A 24,880-nucleotide genomic window follows, 5' to 3' on the forward strand; every position below is an offset into this window, starting at 1 on the left:
AGGATACACAGACATTGGATTGTGCCATTGTGGTAATTTCTAATTATAAAAAACAAATTTAACCATTGACAAGGAAATCTAAGTGAACATGGACTCTAGGCTAGGCTCTTACCTTTACAAACAGAGATGTGATCTTCTCAGAGGTGTTATAGTAATGAGAGATACTGTAGATCATTTTAATCGCATTTACAAGCGTAGGAATAGCATCAATCATGGATATCTGGAAGATAGCACAAAACTTTTCAGGGAAACATATCAAAGTCAGCAAAATCCTAACAGGGTAATCACTCTGTCCTCATTAGAATAAAACTTAGGTAAAAGACTTTTATTTAAATTTTAAAATATTATCTAACATATTCTATAAATATAACGCATTGAGGGGTAATTTCATCTTAATTATTTAGCTATATTCAGTTAATCAAATTTTGTCTCAATGCAAGAAACATTAACATTCTGTTAAGGTCAAGGAGGTTGTGTTAACAGTTAATTTTGTAATAAATAAAACTAGGCACATCCGAAAGTTAAAAGATTTTTTTAAAAAATCAGCCAATAATTCTTCCCACCATTGTTTTGAATGTAGTCTATGATGTCAATTGCAATATTTAATGGGAAATGGAATATACAATAAATTTTTTAACAATATAATATATATCTCAGAAAACATTGGAAAAATATATATATTTATGTAGAAAGAGATACATAGAAATAGACATGTATATGGATGTATATATGCATGCATATAGATGCACATATAATTTTCTTGAGAATAAAAAGAGGTTTCTAAGACTTTTCCAACAAACTGTAATATTCATGAACCAAAATTCCACACTCATCTCAGCTAGCATAAAAGGGTCATGAGTAGACTAAAGAGGTAGAAATCTCAGCTCACAGGGTCACTACTGTACAAGGGGTCACAGCACTTCTCAAGTGTATACAGATACTTGACATTGTCCTTTGCTTCATTAGCCGCATCAGTGATTCGAATATCCGTCTCCCGCCATGTCTAAACACAATACAGGAAGGAAATTTTAATGCAACGATTAATAGAGAAAATTCCAACTAACGACTGCACAAATGTCATCACAAGTCCCAGGGGTCCAACTTTCAGTCTGTCCTGTGCCTCTTACGTAGAACTCAATCCACAGGGGTGAGGGGCCCTACCACGCTGGAGAGCAATTAAAATTTTTCGACTAAATGTTTAAAGGTATCTCTTCCAAGCCTTCGCTCGTGAAATCTAGTCAATAAGGACAGAGCATCGGGGGGTGGGAGCGGGGGCAGCACTTTCATTTACACCTACACGTCTCCTCCTCCACAGCCTGCTGAATCCATTTTGCACCTCACTCTGACATTTTCCACGACCAAGAACTGAAGGAAGCCTCCAGGCAACAGACAGCAAGGAACTGAATCCCACATGGGCACCCCGGAGGAAGAGCCTCCCCCAGTCAGGCCTTCAGATGAGCCAACATCCTGACAACAACCTTAAGAGATCTCCAGTTAGATGATCCCAGCTAAGCTGCACCGAGGGCTTCCCAGGGGGCTCAGCGGTAAAGACCCCGCTTGCCAATGCAGGAGATGTGGGTTCAGCCCCTGGGTCAGGAAGACTCCCTAGAGAAGGAAATGGCAATCTGCTCCAGTATTCTTGCCTGGGAAATCCCATGGACAGAGGAGCCTGGTGGGCAGCAGTCCATGGGGTGGCATAAGAGTTGGACACAACTCAGTGACATCAGTCAGTCAGTCAGTTCAGTCGCTCAGTCGTGTCCGGCTCTCTGCGACCCCATGAACCGCAGCACACCAGGCCTCCCTGTCCATCACCAACTCCCAGAGTTTACTCAAACTCATGCCCATCGAGTCGGTGATGCAGTGACTACAAGCTACACCTGAACCCCTGACCCGCAGACTATGAGAGAATATTTATTGTTTCAGGTGGTGAAGTTTTGGAGTAATTTGTTACACAGGGATATAAAACAAATACACCAGTTCTAAAAAAAAAATTAGAAGAGTTTAAGCCTTCATTATTACTACTCCTCATTGGTCTGAATTCATAATATATAATCAAGTTATTATGTTACATATTAATGACTTACAATGTCCTCTAGTAATACAGATACACACGTGTGTGTGTGCACATGTGTTCATCACTAAGTTGTGTCCAACTGTTTGTGACCCCCATGGACTGTAGACCACCAGGCTCCTCTGTTCATGTGATTCTCCAGGCAAGAATACTGGAGTGGGTAGCCATTCCCTTCTCCAGGGGGATCTTCCCCACCCAGGGATCAAATTCAGGTCTCCTGCATTGGGGGTGGAATCTTTACCATCTGAGCCACCAGGGAAGCCCATACAAACATGTATACCAGCCAATAAATACCCTTCATTCAAAGGCTATTTCTATAGTTTATAAAATTACAAAAGAGTGGTATCATTTAATCTTAAAGTTACTTTTTCATTAAGGTAGAATATCATTTTTCTATTCCTGATTACTCTATGACATATGTATAAAGAACTTCCATTCCCACTTGATAAAGCAAAGGGTAACCTTCAGAAGTTTCGACTTGGCAGCAGCAAGCACTGCCAATACAGCCTTCACATCTGGGCTCTTCAGTTGATCCAAAAGGTAGTTAAATTTAGACAGTCTTTTTTTCCAGTACTCCAACTCTGCTCGAGGCCCAAGGTCATCTGCCTCCTTCCGCAGTTGGTTGTTTTCAGCAAGGACCTGTAAATGCACAAGAGAACCATGAGCCAATGATTCAGCTGGAGATTTAAAAGTTACACATAAGCAAAATATAAGGAAATAAGTAAATTCTGCTTTCTGAGTTATGATATATTTTTATTCATTTGCCTGCTTCGAATGACAGGCTTTTACTAACCTGAGATGTATCCATTTTTTAAATTTTAACAAAAATTTGGTTTACTTATTCTAAGTGAAAACTACTTGTTTAAGGAGCTTTCATAAACTTTTGGAGAACCTGATCTCAGAAACTTTCTTTGGCTTATTCACTTAGTACCTCGGAGAAATACAACCTTGCAAAGTTCTCACGCCTTCAGTTGGTCCATTACCATTATGTTTCCTTACTGATGTAACACACAGCTTTCACTTTTCTGAAAATATTTTTTTAAAGATTAAGTCTCGAGCTTTGTTTTGGAAGACCCATTGAATTAGAAAGTTTCCTATACTATAGGCATTCTCTCCAAACTAACTACATCTTGAGGGAAAAAACTGGCCAACTGCAGGCTTTTAGGTAGATAAGTATATAAAGTCATTTACTGTCATCTCCTAGAATTCTTATTATCTCTTCTTAACTAATGATGATAAATTAACATTGCAATGAACCTTTCATCTTTTTTAGGGACTTGCAGCAAAATACTTAGACAGATGGGACTGGGATGTGATCTAACCTTCTTCCACTGGCTGGTTCAGTCACAAGGCATGTCAACTAGTCAAAGTTCAGAGAGCTAGTTTCTGATGTTTGATTTCTGAAAATTACCTGTTCTGTTTGTTTGATCCATACTTTCATACAACCTTCTATTTTTTCCATAGTCTCAGGGTTATTAGCTAGAGTCAAGAAGTCTATGGGTTCCTTCAATGTTTTCAGTTCAAATATGTCACACTTTTGAAGGTTCACCTAATTACAATGAAAGTTAAAGAATAAGATGATGTTACTTTACACACTACACACACACATACACACACACTCTTTCGGTTGATCCAGAAGGATCTTAAGGAGATTCTAACTGCCCTGCTCCCCAGGGAAATGCTCATGAAATCGGTGTGGGAATCCTCCTTAGGCACTGAGCACACCAGTAAAGCTGATTGGTCTGAATTAAAATTTGGGGTCAAAAAAATAGAAGAGTGAACTAGAGACAGACAGACACAATATCACAGAACTCAGGAATTGATAGAGAACTTAGAAATTAGAGTCAACTCATGAAACCAAAGAAAATGGCACCTTCAAAAAATGACTGAGGGGAGGGTAATCTATAACCTATCACTTAGTTTCTTTTTTGAAACTAACCAGAGGGAAAGACTCTCATGTCCCTGTCTAGGAAAAAAAAAAAAACAACCCTTATAGCAAGTTCAATGGCAAACACACAGATTCATTTGGGGATGGAGGGGTGAAGAAGGGTAGGAAAGAAGGTGTGTCTGATTTTGACTTAACAAAGAAAGCTAAGGGGACTTCCCTGGCAGTCCAGTGGTTAAGAATCCATGCTTCCCAACCTAGATGCCCATCAGCAGATGAATGGATAAGGAAGCTATGGTACATATACACCATGGAATATTACTCAGCCGTTAAAAAGAATTCATTTGAATCAGTTCTAATGAGATGGATGAAACTGGAGCACATTATACAGAGTGAAGTAAGCCAGAAAGATAAAGAACATTACAGTATACTAACACATATATACAGAATTTAGATAGATGGTAGCGATAACCCTATATGCAAAACAGAAAAAGAGACACAGAAGTACAGAACAGACTTTTGAACTCTGGGGGAGAACGTGAGGGTGGGATGTTTTGAAAGAACAGCATGTATATTATCTATGGTGAAACGGACCACCAGCCCAGGTGGGATGCATGAGTCAAGTGCTCGGGCCTGGTGCACTGGGAGGACCCTGAGGAGTCGGGTGGAGAGGGAGGTGGGAGGGGGGATCGGGATGGGGAATACGTGTAACTATATGGCTGATTCATGTCAATGTATGACAAAACCCACTGAAATGTTGTGAAGTGATTGGCCTCCAACTAATAAAATAATATTAAAAAAAAAAAAAAGAATCCATGCTTCCACTACAGGGGAGCTGGGTTTGGCCCCTGGTTGGGGACCTGCCACATGCAGGCACAGCCAAAAAAAGAAGAAAAGAAACCCATGGTTTTTTTAACTCCCCTCATAATTCAGTTGGTAAAAAATCCACTTGCAACGCAGGAGACCTCGGTTCAATTCCTGGGTCAGAAGATCCACTGGGGATAGGCTACCCACTCCACTATTCTTGGGCTTCCCTTGTGACTCAACTGGTAAAGAAGCAGTCAAGTTGCTCTGTTGTGTCCGACTCTTTGCAACCCCATGGACTGTAGCCTACAAGGCTCCTCCATCCATGGAATTTTCCAAGCAAGAGTACTGGAGTGGGTTGCCAATATGCCTGCAATGCAGGAGACCTGGGTTTGATCCCTGGGTTGGGAAGATCCCCTGGAGAAGGGAAAGGCTACCCACTCCAGTATTCTGGCCTGGAGAATTCCATGGACTGTATAGTCCATGGGGTCACAAAGAGTCGGACATGACTGAGCAACTTTCACTTTCAACCCAAAAGCCGGGAGAAGGCAATGGCAACCCATTCCAACACTCTTCCCTGGAGAATCCCATGGACAGAGGAGCCTGACGGGCTATAGTCCAGAGGGTCACAAAGAGTTGGACACGACTGAAGTGACTTAGTATGCACACACGTGATCCAGAAGTACCTCAGTATTTGATAAGGACATCTTCCTCCCGGGAAAGGTGCAGCTAGCCCTATGAGCCTCTAAATTCAGATTTCAGCAGCACCCCCCCAACACTGAATCTTCCACCTGCCGTGGTTCCTAGACCTGGCCTTGGTTTTACGGGGAGGCTTCTGCGTTTCATGAAGTGGCACCGCCTCCCTCCTGTGTGAGATCCAGCCACTTTTTTTAATACCTGTACCACAATATGAAATGGAGCCCTGGGAAAGCAGTACTCTTTTCAGGAGAAGAACTATTGAATTTGGTTCAACTTGCATTTAGGTGGCCTGCATCATAGTCAACTGCGAATATAACTCAAATGTTCGCTGGAACCATCTCCCCGTGTCTGGCTATCATTTACTCAACTCCCTCATCCCACATCATTTAGAAAGCCTACTGTCTGCCTCCCTGCCAACATCCTGATGCGTCCCAAAGGGTCTCGGTATTCCCTGGAGAGCGGTGAGCACTACCTTGTCGTTGGTCTCATGGGATCCATCTCTGTATCTCCCACTCATGCCTGATCTGGGCTGTCATCTGTCATGGTTTTGCATTCACCATGCAAAAGCATCTACCCCACCTTCTACCCCGAGGTAGCACTAACACAGGCTCACTGTTGGCAGCACAAATATTATCAACGCCAAATCCCACAAAGGCTGAACTTATTCTTTGTGTGTGCGTGTGTGTGTGTGTGTGTGTGTGTGTGTGTGTGGTTGTGCTGGGTCTTCATTGTGACACGCAGGCTTCTCTAGTTGCAGCACATAGGCTTAGGTGTAGTATATGGAATCTGAGTCCCCTGACAGCGGGACTTCATTGATGGCTCAGACAGTAAAGGATCTGCCTACAATGAAGGAGACCTGGGTTCCATATCTGGGTCAGGAAGATCCTCCGGAGAAAGAAATGGCTACCCGCTCCAGTATCCTTCCTCCTTATTACGTCTTTAAAAATCAAGTAGTCTCTGCTTCACTGATGGCTCAGACAGTAAAGAATTCATCTGCCAACACAAGAGACCCAGGTTCGATCCCTAGGTCTGGAAGATCCCCTGGAGAAGGAAAAGGCAACCCACTCCAGTATTCTTGCCTGGAGAATTCCATGGACAGAGGAGTCTGGCGGGCTACAGTCCATGGGGCTGCAAAGAGTCAGTCATGACTAAGTGATTAACACTTTCAGTTCCTGACAAGGGATTGAATCCAGGCCCCCTGCATTTGGCACATGGAGTCTTATCCATTGGACCACCAGGAAAGTCCCTGCCAAACTTACACTTAAGGGCCCTTTTGATCACTGGCTGGACCACAGGACCCAACCCACTGTCTTCAGATATATGCATTCCTCTCTCCTCCTGCCTCTTCAAAATCTCCTCCCATCCCTGTCATCATCACCCCACAACCTCCCCCACTACCACTCCCAAAACACACACCACACTCTGGCTCCAAATTTCTCCTTCTAAGTTGCAAAGCAATACCAGAAGCACTTCATACTCTTCTTGCAGTCCAACACCTGACATGACAGAGTAAAACTCTCCACCATGGCCAATATTTCTAAAGAACCCACAAAGCACTCGTTGCTCCAAATGACAGGAATTTAAATCTAGTCACCACCACATCTTCAGGGGACAATGAAGCACGCACAATATATTTTCAAGATTTGCAAAGTAGTGGAATCAAGACCCTCTAAGAGAAGTTTTGCACACCTAGGTGTTGATTTGTTCACCATCAGATAATTTTTGAAGGAATAACACAGTCGTTCTTACCTTCTCCTTCAAACTCTCCTGCGCGCTGGCCAGGATGCTCACGAAGCCTTCCAGGGAGCCCAGGAACTCCTGCTGAAGGCTGGAGGCTTCCGGAAGGCCCTTGAGCTCACCCCAGCCATGGCTCGTGGCTCTGAGAGCAGGAATGAAGATGTCAGACAGCAAACGTCTCATGCTGTTGAGCAGACCCCCGTCTGCAGTGTCAAGCATGTTGAAGCTCACCTCCTGCAAATCAATGGGAAAAACCTTTATCGTAAAAAGTATCTTCAACTGCAACCTAGCTACTGTCATTCGTAAATGAAGACCTGCCAAATGAGTAAAGCAGGGGCTTCCCTGGTGGTCCAGTGGCTAAGACTCCACGCTCCCAACACAGGGCGCCCAAGTTTGATCCCCAGTCAGAGAACTAGATCCCACATGCCACAACTAAGACCCGGTGCAGCCAAATAAATAAATGCGCCCTTCTGTGCTTAATCACTCAGTCATGTTTGACTCTCTGCGACCCCAGGGACTGTAGCCCGCCAGGCTCCTCTGTCCACAGGATTTCCCAGGCAAGAATATTGGAGTGGGTTGCCATTTTCTCCCCGAGGGGATCTTCCTGACCCAGGGATTGAACCTGGGTCTCCTGTCAATTCAGTAAATTATTATTCTGACCCCTAGTTAAGACATAAGCTTTATACTAAATTGCAATCATTGAAATAAAAGCATGAAATAAATAGGACACCAGATGTTTACCAGTTAATTTGATGCAAGCAGACAAGGCCCCCGTTGAGGGCAGAGGAGACTTGTACAGATGCTCTTTATTCTACACACAAAAAATAAAGTTACACGGTTGACCCTTAAGCAATGTGGGAGCTATGTGCACCCACCCTCCATGCAATCAGAAAATCCAAGTATAACATATACTTGACCCTCCGTATCCGAACTTCCTTATCCCTGGTTCCACATCCTCAGATTCAGCCATGGACCATACAATACTGTAGTATTTCTAACAAAAAAATATCTATGTATAAACCAGCCTGAGCAGCTCAAACTTGTGCTGTTCAAGGGTATATCTGTTTTAATAAATCTCAATTTAAATGTATGAAATTTGCCATTAAGTAAATGATGTACAAGAAATTCTTTTTTAATATTCATTTATTTATTTGGCTGCACTGAGTCTTAGCTGTGGCACTCAGGATTTCAAGTTGTGGCTTGCCAATTCTTAATTATGGCCTGTGGGATCCAGTTCCCTGACCAGGGATTGAACCTGGGTCCCCTGCAGGGGGAGTATGGTGTTTAAGCCACTGGACCATCAGGGAAGTTCCAGGAAATTCTTTATAAAAGAAAAAAATCTCCCTGTTTTACATGCACACAGATACATACAATGTTATATCAATGTTCAGTAATAAACTGAATATTAATTCCTCTTATTCAACAGATTTAAAGGAACTGTCCTCTTAACTGCTTGCTTTAAGTGCATTTAAAATATTTCTGTGAAAGCAGTTTTAAATATTTAATGAATACAGTGGTAGTCTCCACGGTAAGGTATCTTGGGGGTAGAATTTTTGTGATCTTTGGTAATTCGAAATAAAGGATTGCTGCTGCCTCTTACCTGATGGATGTTCTCAGGGGTGATGGCTCTGGCAGGGTTGGTCTTGATGAAGAACACACACACCCCAGTAAGAGGAACATCTTTTCCCTCGGTCACAAACACCTTGGGTTTTTTCATCTTTACAGAAACAGAATTTACTCCTCCTGGAGAGCCAAGTTGCCCTACAAATGCACAGGATTTTAGTCCCACAAATGCTATACTATGTCCACATGGTCACCTCTTAGAATGAGGCTTCCTTGTTAAAATATTGTCATGTTGACTCATCCTGGTGCCCTACAAGCTCCACCCCTTGGACCACCTCTAGCCTGAACCCTAAAGGAAACTCAAAGGATCTGCTTTATATAGTGATCATTTTGTGACAGACAATAATATCGAATCTCTGCACTGCACATCTGAAATTAATCTAATACTGTAAATGAATTATACTTCAATAAAAAATAAAGAATAAAAAGTAAATAAAAGAATCTGCTTCATTCCAGACCACAAGTTCACTTCAAAATTGGTGCTCCAGGGAAAAGCAGAAATGGAAGAAATAGGAATAAGAGAGTTCAGTCCAGAGTGAATTTCTTGCTGGAGCTGCAAGTCATCCTTCATGGGGCCAGTGAGAAAGGGTAAGGGAGGAGACAGCATCTATTGGCAAATGTTGTGTGTCAGGGCCTCTGCTCAGTACCATGCATGCAGGCTAAGTCACTTCAGTCCATGTCTGAGTCTTTGCCACTCCATGGACCATAGCCCGCCAGTCTCCTACCTCCATGGGATTTGCCAGGCAAGAATACTGGAGTGGGTTGCCATGCCATGATCTTCCTGACCCAGGGATCAAACCCACGGCTCTTATGTCTCCTACATTAGCAGGCGGGTTCTTCACCACTAGCACCACCTGGGAAGCCCCGGTTGGTACCATGTCTACATTTTCAAAACCACTTGCAGCCCTGAGGACAGCTGTGACCCGCCTCAAGTCACACAGCAAGAGAGCCAAGATCCAAACCCAGTTCTGACTACAGAACCTCTACGTCCTGTTGTTCTGGCCCAGCTGGCCCTTCAGATCACCGGAGTCAGCAAGGCGCAGGGGAGGCAGGACAGCAAAGTGATGGCTGATGGGGGTTCCACAGGCAGTCTTCCAGGGTTTCCAGCTCAGGCTGCATGTCCTAGCCATTGGCCTGGAGCAAGTTGACTTCACCTTTCTGTTCCTCTGACTTCTCATCTGAGCAAGGCCCAGAGAATTCCAGGTCAGCTTGCTCACGACAGGTGCCAGCCAAGTAAAAACTTTGCTGCTCCCTCTTCCCTCTTATCTCTGCCCTGACACACTCAGAAACTGTGGTTAACAGGATGTGGGTAGGGGGTGGAAGGGTGAGTTGAAGGACAACAGGAGACCATCTGCTCCTCTCCCACTGCAGATACTGACTCTCAGAGACCTCTGCTGCAAGGGTGGGTGGGATGAAAGGCAAGGGGGAGGGCCAAGAGTGGAGATTTAACTTAAGATCAACTAGTTTTGATCAACTGGATATTTTACTTTCTAAATTGAGGTTGTGTTTCTAAGTGGAAGCAACCATGGGAACTTTTATTCTTTTTTTTTAATTGGCTTATAATTGCTTTACAATGATGTGTTGGTTTTTGTTGTACAATGAAGTGAATCAGTTATATGCATATATATGCCGCCTCCCTCTTGAGCCTCCCTGCCACCCACCCACCCCTCATCCCACTCCTCTAGGTCATCACAGACCACCTAGCTGAGCTCCCTGTGCTAGACGGCGGGTTCCCACCAGCTGTCTATTCCACACGTGGCAGTGCCTATAGGTCAGTCCCAGTCTCCCAGTTCATCCTTCCCCTCCCCATGTCCATGGGTCCATTCCTACAGCTGCGTCTCTATTCCTGCCCTGAAAATAGGTTAACCTGTACCATTTTTCCAGATTCCACATATATGTGTTAACATATATTTGTCTTTCTCTTTCTGGCTTACTTCACTCTGTATTTTTATCCAAAACTATCCAGCAAAGGTCATGGGGTTGTCTGAATTGCAATTTAAGTTCAGAAGAAAAGCTGCAACTCCTGAAAAGGTTTCAAGGGAGAGCGGGAAACAAAAACAAGCTTGCACTTCTGTTTACATCCCCTGAGCCCTCTGTGTTCGATGTAAGGTTGACACAAAGGCCAGCTTCACTCCGTACACAGTTCATGGGTGAACCTAACACTCACTTAGTTACCTTAACTGAGCGTATGCTTTGCAATCTGGGACAGGACTCAGAATTTCTGTCTTGTTTTGATTTTTTGTACTCAAAATACAATGCCCTTTCTGACCACAAAATATAAAACAGATAATTTGGGGAGAAAATGCCAGTCACTTATGCATGCCCAATTTCCTCAGTTTTTAAACAAAAAAGCATGGTCATATTCTATGACAAGAACAACAACTATCTTCTCTTTCATCAAAAAGGTCACAAAGGGATTGCATATGATATTTTAATATAATCATAATATATTTATGTCCCTAGTTTGGCTTTAAAATTATATTAATTCACATAAAAGTAGAAGGGGATATATCAATAGAATCCATATAGAGATTTGCAAGTTTATCTTAAGTGAAAATGACTAAACTTGCCATTCAATATTATTCATTTGAGTCACAGTCAGTAGAAAATAAACATGATGCGATATTTAACTTTAAAAAAAACTCCTGTTATGCGTCTTGGCAATAATTCCTATGTTCAAAAGAAATAGAGAAGAAGCAGATGCCAATGGAAGTTCTAGAACATAATGGTACAGAACGAACTAACATGTAAGGAGAGGAAATCTCAAAATGTAACTTATTTTATCATTCTCCAGCTACCAGCACAGTCTGAAAAGGAAAATAAAATATCCCAACTGAAGTCAGGACAACCAGGCTACAGAGCCACCATTATCTGTCCTTTGCTTGAGGTAAAAACAGGACCTGTTCCACTGGGCTTCACCCCCCACTCCTTACCTGTCCCATCACCCGGGATAAAAGTGCTCACAGTGGCCTCTACTTCATGCCGTCCTTGGGTATATCTAACAACACATTTCTGGGTTATGTGACATCAACTTTAAATACCTGTTTCCACTACCTCCACATCCTGATAGTAAAACATGAGGTGACGAAGGCCTCCAGCAGCAAAAAGCTGATCGATTCTTTCAATCTGGGAAGAAGGAAAGGCAAGGTAATGGCTTTGTTCTGAATCAGAAACCAGGTTTAAATCAGCATTTACTATCATCTTTCTTATTCAGGTAAGACTTCAGTTTACACAAACCATATAGAGCATATTTCTTATAACAAAAAAGCCACAAAAGAATAAACATCTTACCACAGTAAAGGCTAAATTCAAAGAAGGATTTGATGAATCATAATCATAAAAGTATTTGCTACATACACATATCTGAAAAGAGATTGTCCCTTAATATTGGCTAATTTCTTAAAGTGCTGATATAAAGACAGATATAAATATATTTAATTTTTCACCCAATTATAGATCAGAAAGAGAGACCACACCTTTCAAAATGCAGTCTAACACACTATAGAAAAATAACATTAAATTCCAATAACCTTGGAAAACCACCATGATGAGAACACATATGACTATGGAATGCTCCACCGTCTAGTAACTTAGTCCCATCCATGAGGTTCTGTATACATCTAGAGGTCTGCCAACTGGCCAGCTACATGGCAGAATGTGGAAGTCAAGGTCAGAAACAAAAGAAACCAGATTCAGCTGCCAAACCAAAGTCAAAGCCAGGGAACTATGGCACGATTCAATCTCCCAGGATAGAACAGAATCAACTCAAAAAACAAAGATAAACTGGCAGCTGATGGAGATTCTGTTCTCTAATCTCAGATTCCAAAATGGCGCCCAAGTCCAACTTCACTAGATGTAGAAAGACACAGACATCTCTGTCAGAATCATGGAACACAAATGATGAGTTTAACATGGAGGGCTGGAGAGCCCCAAGCTCATTCTGCCATCACCTGTACCAAGTGAGGATGCGGTCTTGTCCATGTTGAAACAGACACCCTTCCCTAGGGCCCAGCACAGACCCTGCCATAAGACAATATGAGCTGTGCCCTCCATAATCAAGTCAGTGAGAACTCAAATGCATCGCACCTGATTCCCCTCAAGAATGGCATCCTCCACTTCAGATTTGTTTAGGTCCACACAGGAAGCTACAATCCCAAACAAGTAGTCATGTCTCCCATCCAGACGAGCCCGCTTGGCTTCCTTCTCTTCCTTCAGTCTTTGCTACAAGAAGGGAAGAAAAATGTGATGTGACAACTACTGTTGTCAAATGCATTCATTCTGTAACTCATTTTGTAACTTCATACTACCATTGTTTTTTCAAGTCTTAGGTATTCAGATAACACACAGCTTACTGGTACCACTTTTTATGTACTATCTTCTATTTTTAGAAATAATGTTTTTTCTACTATGGAAATAAGATGGGCTTATTGTTTTGAAATGATGTAACACAGATAAGCCAAAAGAAGAAGCGAAAGTCACCTGCCAACCAGATAATATTACTGTTAACATTTTGTTCTAAATCTTTACAGACTTAATTTCATACATATATAAGCATTCAAAAGACCTTATATATAAGACACATAGCAAAATTTTAAAAATCTCTATTTTTGTAAACATTCCCTAGGCCACTAAAGTAATACATATTCTTCTACATTATTTCCTATGTTTCTTGCTTGTCTGAAAGTTCATATCTGGTCTTGAAATTAATTTCTGAGTAGCATTGCTTACTTTTTACCTGTTGACTGTACTGTCACCAATGTTGCAGTTTGAAGCATATCTTTCCATATGTACTCTGTTCATACAAACATATGCAAACATATATACAGATTTCTATTTATATTATACTATAAATATTTTTCATGCCTTTTTACCTTAATAATACATCATAGACTTCTTTTTAGTTTAATACAGACTATTATAACTTGCTTAATAGCTGCAAAATATTTAACAATATAAATAATTATTCAACCATTTCACCATCAGTCAATATTCAACTTCCAATTAATCTTAAGTAAGTGCATTATCTTTAATGCTAACCAGTAGCTCTGAGTCCTTCTTGCTTTTAACAGTTGTTAAACCCAACCCACTCCAGTAATCTTGCCTGGAGAATTCCATGAACAGAGGAGCCTGGCAGGCTACAGTCCCTGGGGTTGCAAAGAGTCAGGCATGACTGAGCAACTATTGCTCAAACCCCAAATATGTATGAGCACTACAGAGGCAAACACTACCCAGTGACCTCAAAAAGCTAACAGCCTGGTTTGCAGAATATGAGCAGAAAATGTAAATAGGACAGGCTGGCATTATGGTTGATACCGGGGCGTGAGATTTATGCAGGGGCATTCATGGGTCTTCAGAGAAGGAACCAAAGGGAGGATCCCCCTCTAGCCCAGTGCTGAGGAGGGGTGAAAGGTAAAAAAAAAAAAAAAAGTTTCAGGAAGAGTTGACTTAAGCCTAGAGTTGAAGGAGACTTGACCACACGACCTGGGACAGGGGCATTTCTGCAGATTCAAAGGCCAAAGGGCATAAGAAAGCAGAGCAGCTCTGAAAAGCACAAGGCAGCCATGGCTGAACTTGAACTAGAAAAACATAATAGGAAATGAGAGAGAAGTCAAATCATAAAATATCTTATGAGCCATGGAAGAAAGTATACACATTATCTGAAGTCCATGGAGGATCACTGATGAGTTTCAAATCAGAAGAGATGTTTAGCTGTCCATGCTGCATCAAAACATCAGTCATTGTGACAGCAGTGTAAAAAGTGGATTGAAGTGATGCAAGTCTGGAGACAGGAGAGTCAGGCAGGTAGATGTGTTTGCAGAGCCTGGGATAGACAGGCCCCTGGGAATGTGCATCTGGAGCCCAAGGGGAATTTGCACTGCAGAGACAGACACCGGTTCTCAATATAGCATAACAGACATTATGGGCCAGATCTTCCTTGCAATTGCATTTACAAGATGGCTTCAGCATTTCATAGCTCTTCTGCAATGTTATTGTGCCACTAACTGATTAAGAGGTGGTCTCTCTATCCCCTGCTCTTGAATCTGGCTGGACCTGTGACCAGTTTTCATCCCAAAAAATATGGAAAGAAGTGAGTATGTAAAACTTCCTAGGCCAGTCCTGCACAGACCTTCAGTTTCTGCCTTTGCATTTGCGAATACTCCCTCAGAACCCAGCTTCCATGCTATGAAATGTCCAAATCACACGGGGAGACCAAATGGGGAAAAACCAAGGCATTCTGGTCAACAGCTCAACAGATCTCCTATATCAGGGGTCCCAAACCTCTGGGCTGCAGGTCAGTACCTGCTGTCAGATCAGCAGCAGCATTAGAGTAGAAATAATAGGGCTTCCCTAGTTGGCTCAGTTCAGTTCAGTTCAGTCACTCAGTCGTGTCCAACTCTTTGCGACCCCATGAACCGCAGCACGCCAGGCCTCCCTGTCCATCACCAACTCATGGAGTCCACTCAAACCCATGTCCATCGAGTCAGTGATGCCATCCAACAATCTCATCCCCTGTCGTCCCCTTCTCCTCCTGCCCTCAATCTTTCCCAGCATCAGGGTCTTTTCAAATGAGTCAGCTCTTCACATCAGGTGGCCAAAGTATTGGAGTCAGCTTCAACATGAGTCCTTCCAATGAACACCCAGGACCGATCTCCTTTAGGATGGACTGGTTGGGTCTCCTTGCAGTCCAAGGAACTCTCAAGAGTTTTCTCCAACACCACAGTTCAAAAGCATCAATTCTTCGGCACTCAGCTTTCTTTATAGTTCAACTCTCACATCCATACATGACCACTGGAAAAACCATAGCCTTGACTAGACAGACCTTTGTTGGCTCAGGTGGTAAATAATCTGCCTGCAATGCAGGAGATCTGGGTTTGATCCTGGTCGAGAAGATACCCTAGAGAATGAAATGACAACCCACTCCAGTATTCTTGCCTGGGAAGCCCCATGGACAGAGGAGCCTGGAGGGCTACAGTCCACGGGATTGGAAAGAATCGGACACAACTGAGTGACTAACAATCTCACTTTCAAGTGCACAATAAATGTAATGCACTTGAATCATCCTGAAACCATCCCCCGACTCCTCAGTCTGTGGAAAAATTGTCTTCCACAAAATCGGTCCCTGGTGCCAAAAAAGTTGTGGAGCACGGTTCTAACTGACACTCGAGCACCAATTTGAAAACTATCTTGGACACTCCAATCTAGTCAAGCCTACAGATGACTGCAACCTAGTCAATGACATGTGATACAGAAGAACCATCCAGCTGAGCCCAGCCTCCCACAGACTCAAGAGAGACAATAGATAGCTATTAAGAGGTAATAGATAATTGATATCAGATATTTAAGCCATTAAGTTCTGGTATGATTTGTTATGCAGCATGAGGCAACAGAGTAATTCTTTTAGAATAATTTCATTAGTTGGACAGAAAACAACTGGATGCAGAACCACAGAAAAGAATGATTGGGAAAAGAGAAACATAAAGGTACTAAAAATAAACTACTCTTTCCAGAAACTTGACTATAAAGGAAAGAGAAGTGGTTACCAGTAGAAAGAGGAAAATTTAGAGTCTAAGGAGAATTTTTTAAGATACAATAGAATTACTAAAAAGTAAAGAGGAAAAAGTTGGGAATTTCAGGGTTATTGAAAGACTATCGCTAGACATATGCAATTTATATTCATTTGTCCAAAACTGAAGGAAACGCTTGAGAGACAAATTAGTTGAGGGTGGGGGTGAGGGTGCAGGGCACAATTAAGGTTTCAAAAAACTATCTACCTATCTTCTTGCCATTTCCCTAAAGAAAATAACTGACACTAGTCTTAACCCAAAATGCACATTCCATAAACATCATATAGAAGTTAATTTAAATCTCTTTTCAACTATGGCTAAAACCAGGAAACTGTCTGTTCTCTGACTGTTTTCCACATTCTAGGCAGGGAGGAATAAAAGACTTTTCTCAAGGAGATCTTTCTGGGTTTATACTAAATATCTCCAGCAGCATGAAGGTACAGTGGGCAACAAGGGGAGCCAGGGACCCAGCAACAAATCAACTAGATGGCAAATGTTGGGCAGCCAAAAACACATTTAAAAACAAAAGAGCCAGTGAAGTCAGGATGTAAACCAACTGAAGGCTTCCAAAGAATATAGAAATTTCTATAGGATTCTGCCATGGCAACACATTATTCTATGACCTGATTTTACAAGACTCCAACAGAAAAAAAAAGAACATATTCTAGTGGAGGAAAGGAAAGATTAAACACTAGTTATTTTATTTTTACTTAAATATCACAGGGAAAAACTTCTAAATCAGTCTTATATATAAAACCAAATTATCGATGTGTTTTTAAAGTAAGTGTTTTCAGCGCTATATTTAAAAGCATGTTAAGCATTGAATATGTTCTTACATAACTAGCTTATCTCCTAATGATAAGTAATGTGAAATAAACCCTAGTGCCATGTAGGTGAAAGAGGACAGTGTTTATCAATCTCAAGTTTCTCTGTCTTATACTAAGGTATCCTGGTACAAAGAGGGATTTTTTTTTTTTCACTACCACAGAAAGTCAACAGTGTCAAATAAATATTTGGTGATTGGATCAGTGTGTTGTCAGTCCCTAAACTTGAACCTGCAGCTTTCTGGCTGCCAAGGAACTGCAGGAACAAGAAATCAGATGATTAGTTGGAGGTGGTTTGTCCTGTTGGCCTTTGGAATGTCTTGGAAACAGGATGACAAAGGCGAGAGGTGAACTATGGCATTATTTTTTTTAAAGGGTCACATTAAAATTGTCTTCTCTGCATGAGCAACCTCCAGCTGATACATAGAAGTGGGGAGGATGTGTTCAGAAACCTATTCAACGTTCAAGGAAATCTAGAGCAATATTTAAAATATTTCTACAAAAGCAAAACTACAATGAAGTATCACCTCACACCAATTAGAATGGTCATCATCAAAAAATCTATAAACAATAAATGCTAGAATGTGGAGAAAAGGGAACTCTCCTATACTTTTGGTGGGAATGGAAATTGATACAACCACTATAGAGAACAGTATGGAGGTCCTTTAAAAAGCTAAAAACAGAGCTACTGTATGATCCAGCAATCCCACTCCTGGGCATATATCTGGAAAAAGCTCTAACTCATAACAATACAAGCAGTTTGTTCATGGCACCACGGTTTTGCAATGGCCAACACCTGAAAACAAGCTATATGTCATCAACAGATGAATGAATAAAAAAGATGTAGTACATATATACAATGGAATATTACTCAGCTGTGAAAAAGAATGAAGTAATGTCATTTGCAGCAGCATGGATAGACCTTGAGACTGTCACTGCGAGGGCGATAAGTCAGACAGAGAAAGACAAATATGATGATATCACCTATATGTAGAGTCTAAAAAGATGATGCAAAGCAACTTACTCACAAAGCAGAAATGAAGTCACAGATGTAGAGGACAAACTTATTGCCACTGGGGGGATAAAATGGGAGATTTGGGGCTGACATATACACACCACTATATAGAAAACAGATAACTAAGGACCTATTGTACAGCACAGGGAACTCTAACTCAGTACTCTATAATGACCTATATGGGAAAAGAATTTTAAAAAGAATAGAGATGTGTATGTGTATAACTGATTCACTTTGCTGTATAGAAAAGAAAAACTAACACAACATTGCAAATCAACTATACTCCAATAAAAAAATATTTAATGATAAGCAAGCTAAGGTTTGCAGAATAAAAAATAAAATATTTCTGTAACTTGTGACAAAGAATGTTACTACCATTTTGAAATGAAAGAGGGAGTAATGTACTCCCTCCCAAGAAATAAGTGCTGATTTTAAGGTAGAGCAACGTCATGTACACAAATGAGCACTGGTACCAGACTGGGGTCCAGCCCCAGGGTGGCCCCTAATTGTACGACCTTGCATCTGTCTTTTAATCCTTCCAGACTTCAGGTTCTGCAACTCCAAAATCGAGGTGTAGGACTGTGTGACACTTAAGTTCCATTCCATCTCTGAACATTTGCATTACTTCTCAGATTCAAAAATTAACACAGGGACTTCCCTGGTGGTCCCGTGGTTAAGAATCTGCCTTGAAATGCAGGGGACTCAGGTTCAATCCCTGGTCCAGGAACTAAGATTCCACATGCCACAGAGCAACCACTGAGCCTTCAGGCCACAACTAGAGAGTCCGTATGCAGTAGTGAAAGATCCCGCATGACACAATGAAGATTCTGATAGAGTTAAATAGAGAAATTAAAAAAAAAAAAAAAAAAAAAAACAACAATGTGTGCTGTTAAAAAAAAATGGTAACACAGACAAGAGACTAAAGGGTGGGTTTTTTTGTTTGTTTTTGTTTGGTTGGTTTGTTTGGGCTCTTGGGGTCTTTTTATCAGATCAGGAGAGGTCTGGGGTAAGACTTGAGATTTTAAAATGTGAATCCCAACAAAGACCCAATACCATGTGTCTTCATAATAAAGCTCTTTAACTTTTTCTCATGACAAATCCATCCTCCAATTTTTTTTTTAATATACTAAGCTTTGCCTTTAAAGAACCAAAACCCAGGTCTACATGTTCATCTACATAAACAGTGCAAGAACTACACCCATTTCATTTTGGCTTCAGGTTATAATCCCCAACTCCAGGAGAAACTTTGTTGTTATTCAGTTGCTAAGTCATGTCCAATTCTTTGTGACCCCAGGGACTGCAGCATACCAGGCTCCTCTGTCCTCCACTATAAACTGAAGTTTGCTCCAATTCATGTCCACTGAGTCAGCGATGCTATCTAACCATCTCACCCAACTCAGAATAGACCTTGATGCTGGGAAAGATTGAAGGCAAAAGGAGAAGGGGGCAGCAGAGGATGAGGTTGAGATGAGAAGCCTTACTCTTGTTTATAAAATGGAGATAAAAGTTCACACTTGAAAGGTATCTGCAAAGATTAAATTGTCCAGTTCCTGTGTCTCAGCAAAAGGTTAACTCCCCACTGGATCCTCACATCCAGAAGTGCCTAGGACTTAAGCTCCCTGCCTGGGTAGCCAATAGGCTGGGCTCCATGCATCCCCAAACTCATGGACAATTTCACCTTTATTCATGTCACCTTTATTCATGTTCACATCAGGTTCATAACCTATCCTTTCTACAGCCTTTATATATATATATATATATATATGTCATGTTGAAAAAAATGCTTTTCTAGAAAGATACGATTAGCCTTGTTGCCCATCTGAATCTGAGAAAGAGATGTTTCAATGAAAGTCTGTTGTATATTTTTTAATGAATATATTTTCATTTTGTATTTGGGTGTTTTGTTCTTTTATGCATATGTAAAGTCGCTCAGTCATGTCCAACTCTTTGCGACCCCATGGACTATACAGTCCATGGAATTCTCCAGGTCAGAATACTGGAGTGGGTAGCCTTTCCCTTCTCCAGGGGATCTTCCCAACCCAGGGATCAAACCCAGGTCTCCTGCACTGCAGGCAGATTCTTTACCAGTTTAGCCACCAAGGAAGCCCATGCTTATAGCAATGTAACAAACATAGCAGGAGAGAGTACAACATAGATTTAAATCCCCACGGGAGAGTATCATAAATAACGAGGAGTCTATGAATTACAACTGAAACTCCTTATCTTAAATCACCAGGGTAAATACCTCTGATACCCATTCCACTTTGGCTCTCAATATCAGTCTCAAGCCCAGAGACAATCACCTGATGAAGCAGTGCTGAAGGGGCCAAGGACCTGGTTTGATCGTCTTAGGCCCGTTAGCTTCCCTTTATTCCATTTTCCCCAACTGTAGATGAATCAGGGCAAACCCATGAGCAGAAGGGAAAATTACCCAAAGTGTATGTCTAAGTAAAATGGGGTGGGAGGGAGGCCCAAGAGGGAAGGAGTTTATGTATACAGATAGCTGATTCCCTTGATGATAGTCCCTTGGACAGCAAGGAAATCAAACCAGTCAATTCTAAAGGAAATCAACCCTAACTATTCATTAGAAGGACTGATGCTGAAACTGAAGCTCCAATACTTTGGCCACCTGATGTGAAGAGCCAACTTATTGGAAAAGACCCTGATGCTGGGGAAGACTGAAGGCAAAAGGAGAAGGGGGCAGCAGAGGATGAGATGGTTAGATAGCATCATCAACTCAATGGACATAAATCCGAGCAAAATTCCGGGAGATAGTGAAGGACAAGGAAACCCGGCGTGCTGCAGTTCAAGGGCTCACAAAGAGTCGGACATGACTTAGCAACTGAACAACAACAACAATAGCTGATTCACTTCATTGTACAGTAGAAACTAGCAGAACATTGTAAAGCAATTATATTCCAATTTAAAAAATAAAACAAAATGCCCAGTTACTGGTAAAATACATATTTATTTTTCTTTGTTGAAGGGAGAGATCCAAATGGGTCAGGCTGCTTTCACTCACTTGTGTGCCATGTATTCAAGCTGATCCTTCCTATCTCCTAAAGGGTAAAATAAAATAAACATCACCTGAATCTCATCATTCCTACAAGAGGAGCAGCTCCACAGGGAGGGACGTTTTCTATTTTGATTTCCGCACCATCTCCAGTACCCAGAACAGCGCCTAGCACTTAGCAGAGCCTCAATTGCTATCTAATCAGGGGATGATTAACCAAGTTTATCATTCACAAGTCACTCTCATGTAATTAAGGGCTGGTGCAAATTACTCTAGCTCCATGTGAGTCCGTGGCAGGTGCAGAATTCAGTCAATAAGCTCCTGGGTCTTGCACGTTGTTATGACTTCAGCAGAAACCACTGCACAGAACTCCATCATTAGTATGGATTATGGTTCCCCCTCAATTCACAGCCACTATAACTAACCTCACTTAGCCTACATCCCATTCAAACGTGCTGAATTACAGAAACAGACGGAAGCAGTTCTGCTTCTCATTTCTACAAATGAAAGGGCCCTCTCCAAGTTAACCCAATTTCCATGTCTTCCAACAAAGGAAAGCCTCCCTTTTCTGTCTCCCAGCATTTTCACCGTAACCCACAGGACCCGGCTTCCTCGCTGGGAGAGGCTGCTCTGTGACGATGCCTCCTGGACCATCCGAACCTGCTGGAAGATTAATAATTGGCTGGAAAACCGCAAGGGAGCAAGGCTCCACTCCCCACTGCGCTTCTGGCATCTTAACGTCCTTTCCTCCCCTTTTATGTCACTTCTCCAGGTGAAGGGCCACAGCTGCAGAGGAAGTGCGACACCTCCTTTCCGCATTAAGAGCCCTTGAGCAGAGTGGTTCCTGGGAGGGAGAGACACTCCACGCTGACTAATCCACTCCCAGCAGGTGCTCCAGGGAAGCCCTCCTTTATTTAAAAGGAGTTGCACTCCCCCTCCATCGCAAAGAGCTAGCTAGCACTTCAACAGAGAAGGTCCCATCAATTTTCTTTCCATCTGAGAGTAAGTTCTGGAATCTTATCTATTATTGCTGGAGTTTTCAGGGCCCCTAAATCTCCCCATTTACCAACTCCCTTACCCATCATTCTTTCCAAGCATATAGAAGACCCCTCCTTACCCGTCACTGTATGTGGATTTTTCACCCAAGCCAACCCAAATCCTGCTTAGAGGTGTGTCCCCATCACCACCTTACCTCCTCTCCCCTCAGCATTCCATAATCCAAACTCTAACACCAACTCAATGGACATGAGTTTGAGTAAACTCTGGGAGTTGGTGATGGACAGGGAGGCCTGGCGAGCTGAAGTCCATGGTGTCACAAAGAGTCAGGCATGACTGAGCAACTGAATTGAACTGAACCCAACTTAAGAGTTCATTTTCTACACCCCAAATGTCTGAACCTGACCAAGATTTAGTGAGACTTTATGGGATAGACGTGTACCCACACATATATTTTAAACAGATAACAAACAAGGACCTACTGTCTAGCAGAGGGAACTCTGCTCAATGTCATGTGGCAACCTGAATGGGAGGGGAGTTTGGGAGAGAATGGAGACAAGGATATACACAGCTGAGTCCCTTTGCTGTCCACCTGAGACTATCACCACATTGTTTGTCAATTGGCTATACCTAATACAAAATAAAACATTTTCAAAAAAATTTTTAAAGGCTTAGCCTTCACATGCCCATGTATTCTTTCTTCCTCCAATCCTACAGAGGTTTTAGTCCAAAATCAGGAATACCACTCTTGTACAATTCCAAGTCCCCTTGGGCAACAGAGGCCATATAATCCCAGTGGTTTTCACTCACTTGCTAAAAAAAAAACACATATATAATGTCATCATTCACTTTATCTATGACCATGGGATTCCCCAGTCAAGAATACTGGAGTGGGTTGCCATTTCTTTTTCTAGGGGATCTTCCGGACCCAGAGATTGAACCTGAGTCTCTTGCATTGCAGGTGGATTCTTCACCAGCTGAGCCACCAGGGAAGCCCCATTGTATATGGCACGGGGCTGAAGTCCCAAACCTCCCTTATTCATCACAAGGAACCAGGATGCTCAGAGCTGATGCTCATCAGAATCACCTGGAGGCTTTAAAACGCTGATTCCTTTGTCTCCCCAGAAACTCTGACCCCTCTTGTGTAGAGGTGTGTTTCCCAAAAGCTCCCCTTGTGATTACAGTGGTGGCCCAGCCTGAGAACACTGTCTCAAAGGAAAGCATTTGACGACATGATCATAATTTACAAGCTCCACAAGGTTTTCACTTGAGTTAGGAACTTAGGAAAGTCCAAGTGCATAAAGCTGGGATCCCTGTAACTCTAGATCTTTACTTTATCTCATTATTTGAGTCGTGCAAGAATTGATAGGAAGCACGGGTTTCAGCTAAACTCCACGAGGCCCAAAAGTGTTGTGGAGCCCAGTGGCAGGCACAGGGTAGGTGGTCAACCGGTACTTGTGGAATGGGTGGATTCTGCACCTCGAGTCACATTCTCCCGGGGTCTAGACATGGTGTAGCGACTACGTGGCCACATCGAGCTGTGACTCCTTCAGGATTGGGAGCCTCCACCTAGGCATTAACAAGCAGCACTTGCCCACTCCCCACAGTTACATCCCAAAACAAGGGTCCCCAACCCCCAGGATCTAATGTCTGATGATCTAAGGTGGAGCTGATATAATAAAAATAGAAATAAGGTGCACAATAAATGTAATGAGCTTGACTCATCCCAAAGCCATTCCCCCTACCCCAGGCCATGGAAAAACTGTCTTCCACTAAATCTGTCCCAGGTGCCAAAAAGGTTGGGGACCGCTGTGACCTAGAGCCATTCACCTCCCCAAGTTCCAAGGAAACTGTTTTGATCTGTGCATGTGAGATGTGTTCACAGGACCAAACACGCCTGGGCCTGATTAAGAGAACCCTGAAACCAGCTTGGCTATCTTGCCAAAGAATAATAACACCGACATCTTTTCAGCCTTCAAAAGGAATCTGAGAGCAAAGGTTCCTTTCTTGGCTTGGCTTCCACTGTGTACTCCCTGAGGAACAATGGCCCCTCCAGGGGGGTTTCTCAGCAGTGGAAAGAGGTGCCCTCCCTCCCCAACCAGTCTCTACCTCCCACCCCCTGAAGAATCACTGTTTAGAGAAACCTAGCAAGCCCAGGAAAGTCAGTGAGCAACAGTAATCCCTAGCATCAGGACATAAGTGGAAAACATGAATGATGCATACTTCAGCAGCAGGGAGAAAACTTGCCCCCATTTCAAAACTAGGTTTGCAATTAAATGAATTTAGGCCAAGAGGACTCTCATAAATCTTTCAAGTGCTTTTTTCTAAAGGTTGACAAATCCCAGTTTAATTTTAGGGAAAGAAAGAAAAACAAAATCTGTTGAGTCTGGAATTCATGCCCATGGTACGCTTGAAAGTAGGTACTAAGCATTCTTCATCTTTGAGAAAAGCCAAAAAAAAAGAGGGGTGGGGCAGGCATCATGATGCCTGAGTCAATATATACAGATTTATTTCAAGTTTTTTCATTGACAAGCATTTGTGTTTATTATACAATGAAAAGGATACATGGTTTGACTTTTCTAAATCCAGAGAGCTTATGGTTTATTCTGAACAGAGTCAATTATTACATTACAATAATCTAAAGACAA

At 42.2% G+C, this 24,880-nt stretch overlaps 1 protein-coding gene across 1 annotated transcript in view; it reads right to left on the reverse strand.

Annotated features, from left to right (window-relative positions):
- DNAH5 (dynein axonemal heavy chain 5) overlaps positions 1 to 24,880 on the reverse strand; it is a 308,357-nt gene that overhangs the window by 227,673 nt on the left and 55,804 nt on the right. Inside the window, exons 2-9 of the mRNA XM_065905594.1 lie at positions 12,906 to 13,040; positions 11,861 to 11,945; positions 8,797 to 8,957; positions 7,209 to 7,430; positions 3,483 to 3,620; positions 2,534 to 2,710; positions 890 to 1,003; positions 113 to 220 (exon numbers count right to left, since the gene is read on the reverse strand). Of these exons, the coding sequence (XP_065761666.1) occupies positions 113 to 220; positions 890 to 1,003; positions 2,534 to 2,710; positions 3,483 to 3,620; positions 7,209 to 7,430; positions 8,797 to 8,957; positions 11,861 to 11,945; positions 12,906 to 13,040 (1,140 nt within the window). The remainder of the gene's footprint in view (positions 1 to 112; positions 221 to 889; positions 1,004 to 2,533; positions 2,711 to 3,482; positions 3,621 to 7,208; positions 7,431 to 8,796; positions 8,958 to 11,860; positions 11,946 to 12,905; positions 13,041 to 24,880) is intronic.

This window comes from Muntiacus reevesi, chromosome 14 (assembly GCF_963930625.1).
Source record: "Muntiacus reevesi chromosome 14, mMunRee1.1, whole genome shotgun sequence".
In the NCBI taxonomy this organism is placed as follows: domain Eukaryota; kingdom Metazoa; phylum Chordata; class Mammalia; order Artiodactyla; family Cervidae; genus Muntiacus; species Muntiacus reevesi.